This window comes from Camellia sinensis, chromosome 1 (genome assembly GCF_055761805.1).
Source record: "Camellia sinensis isolate YWXY chromosome 1, ASM5576180v1, whole genome shotgun sequence".
Lineage (NCBI taxonomy): Eukaryota > Viridiplantae > Streptophyta > Magnoliopsida > Ericales > Theaceae > Camellia > Camellia sinensis.
In genome coordinates, this window is record NC_138961.1 from 173,377,416 (window position 1) to 173,387,844 (window position 10,429).

At 32.4% G+C, this 10,429-nt stretch overlaps 1 protein-coding gene across 1 annotated transcript; it reads right to left on the reverse strand.

Annotated features, from left to right (window-relative positions):
* Positions 1–6,279: 6,279 nt before the first annotated feature.
* Positions 6,280–9,488, reverse strand: LOC145820814 (zinc finger BED domain-containing protein RICESLEEPER 2-like). The gene is made up of 4 exons (XM_082917360.1): positions 9,039–9,488; positions 8,893–8,955; positions 6,409–7,671; positions 6,280–6,296 (listed from the first exon to the last, which is right to left on the reverse strand). Exons 3-4 carry the CDS (start codon positions 7,664–7,666, stop codon positions 6,280–6,282), a joined length of 1,275 nt encoding a protein of 424 aa, XP_082773486.1. The 5' UTR covers positions 7,667–7,671; positions 8,893–8,955; positions 9,039–9,488.
* Positions 9,489–10,429: the final 941 nt, after the last annotated feature.

Consider the following 10,429-nt stretch of genomic DNA (forward strand, 5'->3'; position numbering starts at 1 on the left):
GGGCTATGAATGATAATTTTTCCTAACTTTTATTCGTTTGATAGGTCAAAGTAATAAATAGAATCAGTTCACTTCACTCTATAAAAAAACTCATGTAACATTAGAATGAAAAATAGTGTATATTATACTTGTGTTATTATTTATATTGATGATGGTTAAGAATTATGAATTTGGGATACTTCTTTTTTTGGGTGAATAATGAATTTGGGATACTTTTTGTGTCTTAGGCACAACAATAGGCTCTATTATGGTCCCCTTGGCTGGATCCTTTTCCTTCAAATGGTTTATTTTATAAATCATGTCGAATAAATTATTTATGCAATGAAAATAATTTTGTTAGACATGGGTAGTCACACTTTAGATCATATTCGTTGTATTAAAAAAAATTAAAAGATTTATTCTTAAAATCATATTTACGTCTATTCTTTAAAAATAAATATAATTTAATTATATAATTATTGATATCTAATTAATTTAATTTTTTTATATAAATAAAATATTTGAAAATTTTTATAAATTAAATAATTCAGATCATCTTAGTAGGCGTAGATTGGTCCCCACCCAAGAGGACAACATAATTGGGTCATGGGCACAAGTACCCCCACTTGGATGAATTAGTGTGGTGTTTGATTATGGATAATAGTGATCAAGGAATGAGCAAAAAATTTATTATTTCATTATGATGTGATTATGATTTAAAGTGATATTAATTATTACTTACATAAATGATTTTAGTTACAATTAAAATAATTTTTAATTATGTATCAAAATAATATTAGTTATGAATCAACGTAAATATAATTAACATCTCAAATTTATTTATTTGGATTCAACTGCTGAAATTAAGAGTATAGACAGTGTATATAATAGAATTTTTTATAAAATCATAAGCACAATGTGCTTGTATCTATATATGCCTAAAATACAGAGTTTTTTTTGGGTGCCCAAGTACCTAACTGGTATTACAAGTCATCCTGGCACCTAATGCATATTTGACCGACAATATGTGAGATATCACTGATGTTGAAGCCATAGAATTATAAGTACCATAAACTATTAATATCCAACTTTTGAGTCAATATTTGACTTAACATATTCACTTAACCAGATGAGACGGCCACTTGTACATATATAAAGATTGATTCCGATCTCGCATCCTTGGGTGAGAGACCACTCGTTGAAATAGTTGACTTTATTGCACCCAAAGTCTTTGACATATTATTGTATTTTATTATAATTTCCCACTTGGGAAGCATAGAAAACCTAGGCCACATTGTTTCACGGGATGAGATGAAGTAAAGTTATTGAGGGAGATAAATAAAATATGGAGACAGTTATTTGGATGAAATTATATATAGTTAAATTAGTTGATCTCAATTAAATTTACACCGAAAAAGAAATATAATTATAAAATTATATATATATATATATACTATATATTTATTATAGTGCGTTTGATTATAGTGATATAAAATACGAAATATGATTAAAAATTTTATTTTGAAGGATAGATAGTGAAGGGAAGATAATTCAATAAAAGATCAATAACACTAAATAATATGATAACCTAAGTCTATATATGTGATTTTGTTATTCATTCAAGCTCTACATGTTTTTAATTTCAAACTCCTCAAAAACGGGTTATAGAAACGTGACAGTAATTTATGAACTAATTTAATTGTGAGATTAAGCGGAGATAAGGAGTGAGTGCTTGGGCATGTCAAATACCCCTATGTTTGATTATTGGCTTGCTATTAGATAGAACCTTATACATGCATGTGAAATAAAATAAAAAAATAACTCATATTATTCTGAAAATAATTGTTTGAATTAAGTCTTTCATATTATTTTCTCCATTTGTCAATCAGAGCAAACTTATATAAATTATGTATTCAAAAGTCGTATCAGATTATTTTAATGAGTCTATTTTAAAATAGAAAACCTTTATGACTCACATTTATTAATAAGAGGAGTCTAGGAGATATGTATACTTATATATTATTTTTCTTACATAACATAATGTCATTATTTTATGGCGTAGGCTAGAGAGAAGCCAATTTTATGCATGATAACCATTCTTTGGTAAATGGGCTCCAAAGGTTGCCTCAGATGCCTCATTTCAATCTTTTATCTTGTGATGTGGAAGGTAGTGGTGGTGAGCAAGGAGCCTATCCTCTCCTTACCTGTTTATTTGGTCCCCTTCTTGCAACAGGATTTATTTTTATGGTATATTTAGTTGAGAGATTCAAGAAGAGATTTAAAAAGAAAAAAGAAAAAAATGTATAAAATTAAGTCATTACGAAAAAATTGACTTTTTGCGACGGTAAAATACCGTTGCTAATACTCCTAATGCCGTCGCTAATACTTTTTGCGACGGCAAAATGACTTTTTGCGACGACAAGAGGGGGTCGCAACTGCAGGGGTTGCAAAAGAGTTTTTGCGACGGTAAGTGTCGTCGCTAATGTTTTGCGACGGTATTTTTTACCTTTTTGCGACGGCACCGTGCAGTCGCTAATAATTTGAAATTTCTTGACTTTTTTGCGACGGCCCTATTTTACCGTCGCTAAAAATGTTATTTGAGATGGCAAAAAATACCGTCGCTAATAGTCTTTTTTTTAAAAAAAAACACTATTTTTTGCGACGGTGTGGTGCCGTCGCAGAAAGTATAAAAAATATGAAATTTTCTATTTTTTGCGACAGTGTAATGCCGTCGCAAAAAATATTAAAAAATAATAAAATTTTTATTTTAAATAATAAATTTTTTATTTTTTGGGACAGTATAATGTCGTCGCAAAAAGTAAAACCTATAACAAAATTAATAAAAATATTAAAATTTCTTATTTTTTCCGACGGTGGTGCCGTCTCTCACTCTCTAAGAGCTGATTATTTACATTCCATTCACAAAAATATCATAACAGAAAATAAAAATAAAAATTGATCAAACCATCAAATTCAATATTTTACAAAGAATAATTAAACTGTACATGTTCATAAAAGCATATTTAAATTATAAAATTCACCCAAATCCTAAAAAAAAAAAAATAATAAAATAAAACCTAAAATTCACCATTATTTTCCATTATTTAAAAAGGCCTACAATGAGAACTTTCGCTTTTGGAGATTATAGGGCAGCCAAAATCCAACCATTCAAAACAAACAATAAGTCTTTCGAAAGGGAAAAATATAAACATATAGAGGATATTGCATTAGACAAATTGATTTCAACTGCTCCAGTGACGTCTTAAAAGTAGAAATGGCCATCCTCTAACTGAGATATAACGCCCATGACCCATCCTCTAAAGAAGGAAGACAAGAACCTTTTAGATGAACAGCCAGTAGAAACAACAGCAGTGCTTTTCCCGGAAAAACCAACATCAAGTCTGTTGAAAAATGCATAAGCACCAAATCAGTTCCATAGAAAAGGTTTCAGTGTGGACACAATTATGGCTCTACTGTTAACTACCAGGTACATAAAACTTGAAAAAAGGGCAAGGGCTCAGTATGCCTTGCCTTTGGGTTCCAATATTTAACAATATCTCATTCCTACAGTCATGTTTTACGCACTCAAGCGTCATGCAGCTTATTTCACAAATTTCCACTGGGTTACATAATTAATGTCGATGCTAGTTTATGTAAAGGTTAATTAAAGAATTGACCTCTAAGAGTAACTGAAATGGTGGCTAATAAAAATTGATAGCAAAGACATGAGTTATATAAGAAAATTTTGATAGGGAATATATGAAATGATAGAATCACAGTTATCCCTGCAAGACTACCTAGAACCAACACAAAATAAAAGCTTACGCACTTTGGTTGTGCAGTTGTTCCAACAATTAAATTAGTTTGAGCCCCTCCATTACGTGCATCCTTGGAATTTTCGAGACCTGCAGACAAAAGCCAAATCCAAGTCAAAAAATAAGAAACTTAAGAGCGTAACTTTTTTGGTAGGATGTAGTGTGAATATGTAATATTGATATTGATGTCATCCAATTAAGACAATTTGTTACAAGTTTTTCATAATCTAGTTCAAGGCATTAGGCAGAGAAGAAATCATGCATTATAGAATAACCAATGAGCAATGAAATGTGTAATAACCCTTCTTTCCCCAACATCCAACATCTAACATCTATAAAGGACTAAGAAATTTGATTGGTGGATTTGTTTAACTGTTATCTGAACTACTTCAGCAGAGGTACCTGGCCAAGTGGTTCATTACTTAAAAATAGTTAGATTCCTATCAGTTCCACCTTACATGTTTTTTAAACTACAACAGGGAAATGTGTTTTAAATAACACACTCATCGCACCTCAATGACTAGTTGATCTGAGAATTTACAAAAACAACTCTCTCCCTTTTAAGTGTTTGCAATCCATGATTTGTTGTTCCTTAATAAACATAATCAGCTAAGCAAAATAGATACTTCCAATTGACATCATTGCATAGAAACTCTGTCTGAACAACTAACCCATAAATAAACCACCAATCTATAGATCAATTTGGCTCCCTGATCTTACCAGAATCTAGTAGGGGTGTCCGCGGTTCGGTTTGGACGGTTTGCGGTTCGGTTTGGACCCGCCCGCATCTATGCGGTTTGGGGAAAAATCGACCCGCAACCGCCCGCAATGCGGTTTGCGGTTTGTGCGGATAGGGTTCGCGGTTTTGCGGGCGGTTGCGGACGGTTTGCGGTTTGAACTTTTTTTCCAAAAAATTATTTTTAAACTTTTTTTTTTCTCCCATTTTGTCAATCTTTATTTTGGACCTTTTTTTCTCATATTTTCTAAAATACTCCAACATTAATAATTAATGAACTAAAACTTATAAAAAAACTTATAAAATAAAAAACACAACAAATTCAATTCATAACCTAAACAAATCATTCAAAATCTGCATTCTATCATATTAACTTGCATTCATCCTATCCTACATTCATCATTCATAATCCAAATAAGAAAATCCTACATTAAAAATTCAACATTCATCATTCCTAACCTCCAAAAAAAAAAAAAAAAAAGAGTAATTCTTCATTAACTTACATTCATCCAAAATGCAAAAAAAAAATAAAAATTCATTAAGTTACATTCATCCAAAACCAAACGCAATTAAAAAAAAAAGTTGTTGTCAAACATAAACTTCATTCAATACAAACCCATGAAATAAAATTAAAATACTTCTAAGATATCAAACTTCATCTTCATGAATCACATCCAATTCAACTTTCGCAAATTCCAATTCTAATTCCATGCATTTGGTTGATGAACCTACACAAACAAATTAAAAAAATATAAACTTTAATCTTCAATTATAGATAGTAAGAAATGAAAAAATAAACAAATGTCTATATATTGCATCTCAATGTAGTAAGAAAATGTGTTGATATGAAAAAATTACCAATGACCAAATGGATATTAGACATCAATTATAGCATCAACATTATAGGTTGAAGTTGAAGATGAGCTTGACTCCAAAGTACCTAATTAGAAGTCAAGAAGAGAAGATTATTAAAACTTACATTAGAAAATGAATAATAATACAAATTAAAATAAAGATAAATAAATTCTCATTTACCCGAGTCATATTGCTCAAATTCTTCCACATCATCCATCGCCTTTCGAAGAGAAATTGGAAGGTTGCTTCGAAGCCAATTTTGAGTACATACAAGAGCTTCAACCATAGAAGGCGAGAGTGAACTACGAAATGGGTCAAGAATACGCCCTCCCGTACTAAAAGCCGACTCCGATGCAACGGTAGAAATAGGCATGGCCAACACATCCCTAGCAAGTTGTGATAACACCCTATATTTGGTTGCATTCAACTTCCAATAATCCAAAATCTCAAATGTTTGATTCTTTGCAAAATGTTCAACCTCGGATAAATATTGTTCCAATTCCGACTTAGATCCACTAGTGCATCGCCCCTCTAAATAAGAATTAAATTGGGAGTCAACTAAAGAATAGGGATCATCATCATCATCATCTTCCACCATATTCACAACTTCACTCACACTTGGAAGTTTCTCATTTGAAGGATAGAGTGTGACATAATGGATATACAAACGACTCAAGCAACTCTTAACCTTGTCTACCATCTCTTCCACCTTCCTATTATCTCCAAGAAATAAATTGGAAAAACAAAACTCCAAGTATGTCATTTTTTTGGTAGGATCAAGAACCACCGCAACATACAACAACAAATTGATTTTGCTTCCATCCCCCCAATACTTGCTAAACTTTAGCTTCATAGTCTTGGCCATTGTGCTCAAAGTATCATCCTCCTCCAAAATTAATTGGTTAATTTTGCTTTCAATGACAAACATCTCTTTGTAAAAAGCATTGGAAGTAACAAAGAGAGACCCCGAAAATTTCTTGGTTGCAACATAAAATAATTTTAGAAACCTCAAAAAAATTCTACACTTTTTCCAATCCAACTCATTCGGACTTCTTCTTATGCCACCATCAACATCATTGAAATAAGGTTCAAAGTTGGAATCCACAAACTTCAATCGATTAAAAGCCTTCTCATACTTTTCGGCGGCCTCTAACATCAAATAGGTAGAGTTCCACGTAGTTGGTACATCTAGGCATACAAGAGCTTTTGAATCAAGTTTGAGTGTGGCCGCACACTTCTTAAAAACATCATGCCTATGAGGAGAAGACCTCACATATCTCACCGCAAGTCTAATGTTGGCAATAGAATCATCCATTTCTTTCAACCCATCACTCACAACAAGATTAAGAATATGTGCACAACAACGCATATGAATAAACTCATGTTGCAAAATAGTCCCCTTCCAATCTTTGGTTATCGTTTTCAAATATTGAATGGTAAGATTATTTGAACTAGCATTATCAACTATTAAGGTGAATATGCTATCAATGTTCCACTCAATCAAACACGACTCAATTTTTCGACCCAATGTTTCTCCTTTGTGATCCTCAACTTGTTGAAAATTTATGATTCTTTTTTGAAGTTTCCAGTTATCATCAATGAAATGAGCAGTCAAACACATGTAACACAAATTCTGAATAGATGTCCAAGTGTCCGTAGTAAAGCAAATTCTACGACCCTTCATGGCCTTCTTTAACTTATCCCTTTCATTCTTGAATATATTGAGCACTTCTCTAGATATGGTTTGACGAGAGGGAATTGGTGTGAATTTGGGTTGCATGACATTACAAAATCTTCTAAACCCAACACCCTCCACAAATCTAAATGGCAACTCATCAATGACCACCATCTCCGCAAGAGCCCTTTTACAAGTATCAAAATTAAAAATTGTTGCTACAACCTCAACACCCTCTTCATTTTGCTTCGGTTTAAGATTTAGTGTTTGTTGACCATCTGTATCCCTATTTGGATATTCTTTACAATTGGGTGTATGACTCCTCAAATTACTAGTCCCATGAGTTCTAGAGTCAGCCATATACTCTTTCTTACAATATTTACATACGGCTCTACGCTTCCCATCGGTCCCTACAACTTTGTCAAAATGATCCCAAACTGTGGATGGTGCTCTCCCCCCTCCACTACTCTCACTCTTTCTCTTTGGGGGTCTAGGAGGCTTAGGTTCAAGTTCAGGTTCGGGTTCGACTAAGAGAGGATTCATTTGAGAATTAGTGGATTCCGGAGGTACAAGATTGATTGCGGGAGATTGAATACTATCCTCCATTTAAACTGGATTACAAAAACACAATCACAGAATCAATTTTACAGACATTAAATAAACAAATAGAACAAACAGATTGGAAGTGTTTATTTAATTCACATGACAAATAGTACAAACTCCAAATTGTATATTCATTTGAGAATCTAGTCTCAATGTGATGGATACTAATTGATTTAACTTCCATGTTTGTATACTAATTGATTTCTTATGAATTTTATGTGAATTTTTTAGTGATTTTTAAAATCGTCCAACTTTTCTATATAATTTTCAAAGAGTTTTTCAATGATACAAAATTCATCAAAATTTGATTTAAAATGAAGATTTTGGCAACCGTTTTTCAATCGCTCGTCGATTTATCCCCTCATGGTTCAATATAGCCAAAAAAATCTCCCATGTAATTTTGGATTAAAGTGTTATTGTTTGTTTTTCCATCTAAACTAATGGAATTTGTATCACACACACACACACCTTATTTTAGAGTGAGCTAGATTTTTTTTTTTTAAATAAAGTGAAATTAACACAACAAAAATATAATTATATTCTCATCTTCTCCAAACCTAAAATTAAATTAAGATATTAATTAAAATAAAATTATAATTAAGGATTGATCTAAAATATAAAATATAATTAAAAATTGATCTAAAATATAATTAAATTAAAATTAGATTAAGTTGTTAGGAATTGCAATAAATAATTAAGGATCTACAATTAATTCTGATTTAATTGAAATAATGTTAGGAATTATAAATTATGTGTATGAAAGAGATGGAAGAAAATAACAGAAAATGCCTGAGAATATTACAGTAATTTCGCATATTTATCAAAAATATTTATCAAAAAAAATATTTATCATGACAGATCATTATTTATCAAAAAAAAAAAATAATGATGAAAAAAATATTTATCAAAAAAAATATTTACAGAAAATAATCCTTCATGACAGATCATTATTTATCAAAAAAAAAAAAATCAACACAGATCAGATGGATACAAACAAATCAAATCTAAATCAATCAGATCAGATTGTCTACTGTTCAACACAGATCAAAAAAATCAACACAGATCATCCAACTATCCAACTCTGAAGCAGATCAGATCAGATTTTTGCTGAATATCAACACAGACAGATCATTATTTATCCAAAAAAAAAAAAATATCAACACAGATCAGATGGAATGGAATCGTTGTTTCGCTGAGAGAGAAAGAGAGAGACGGAGACAGAGACTTACCTGAGAGTTGCCGAAGGTCGATCGGTGCTTCGCTGAGAGAGAGAGATGGAATCGGTCGCTTCGCTGAGAGAGAGAGAGAGATGGAAGAACAAGAGTGAAATGAGAAGAGAACTGTGAGAATGAAGATGTTTTTGAGAGATGCTTACCTGAGATGATAAGAGTGGTCAGTGGTTGCTTTGCTGAGAGAGATAGATGCCTGAGATGATGAGTGTGATCGCCGATCGGTGGTCGCTTCTCGCAAACACAGAGATGGAAGAGAAGAAGAACAACGGTGGTGAGGTGAGAGAGTGAAATGAAATGAAATGAGAGATATGTTTTGAGAGATTAGGTTAGGTTTTGTTTAAACGGTCCAGATTTGTTTGGGCCAAAAAAAATTTAGATGAACGGCTCAGTTTTTTCTTTAAAAAAAAAAAAAAAAAATTATATAATGCGGGCGGGTTGTGTCGGGTACGGGTAAAACCCGCAACCCGCCCGCAAACCGAAATTCTCTCATTTTCCAAACCGCACCCTACCCTAATGTATTTGCGAAACCGCCCATAAACGTGCGGTTCGGATCGGTTCGGGCGGGTTGTGCGGGTCGGATAACCCGCTGCCCACCCCTAGAATCTAGCATGCATTGTGACCAACCCAAAAACCAACAACATCTGGGTATATGATAATGAAATCCAATGTGACTTCGACACAAAGTGTCAATCATTTAGATCTAGAAGTTTGCACTTTCATAATTGATTTTTGACAGTGAAGCAAACATTAAACCATAATCAACTGCAAGTGAACTCCTAAAATTAATCTAGTTCCACCCAGCTTCTCTGGTATGGATTACAAGACTGAAGATTCTCAAGGTCAATTTACAGAAGAAGATGAATTAAAAGTGTCAATTAATTAAATACACATCTCTAAGAGATTTCTCCAACCAACTAACGTAAAGTCAACCATCTTTGCTCTAGCACGCCTCTTAGATATGGTACTTTTTTTTCAGCAATAAGAAACAAAATGACAATGTATCAACAATTGTATGTCAACTAAACCAACTCAATTACAAATCCCATTATTACTTGTGCCTTCTATGCTATAGTTGGCTCTCTGCTAGACAAAAGGTGGTGTAAGAAGCAGACCATTAACCTCTCTCAAAGTCATAAAGCCTCCAAAGCTGTTTTCAGTCCCACACCACATATATAGACAAGTTTTATAAAAAAGCAGACTATTGACCTCTCTCAAAGTAATAAAGCCCCCAAAGCTATCATAAAGAATTATGGAGACTGTGCTAATGTGTTTTGGGGAAGATTTTGAGAGGAAATTTGAACTGGAGTTCACTAACTGTCATGGTTATTTACGAATATTCATTCATCAATTTTTGATTAATATTCATTCATAGAATTTGGTAAAACACCAGACATAAGCCAACAAATTAGCAAAAACAAGATCAATCACCGAAATCATGTCTCTATCTATCTGTATAACTTTAAATTAGCAAAAACAAGATGAATCACCTAATAAATCAGCAAATAGATTTCATTTTCATTTTGAAACATTGTTC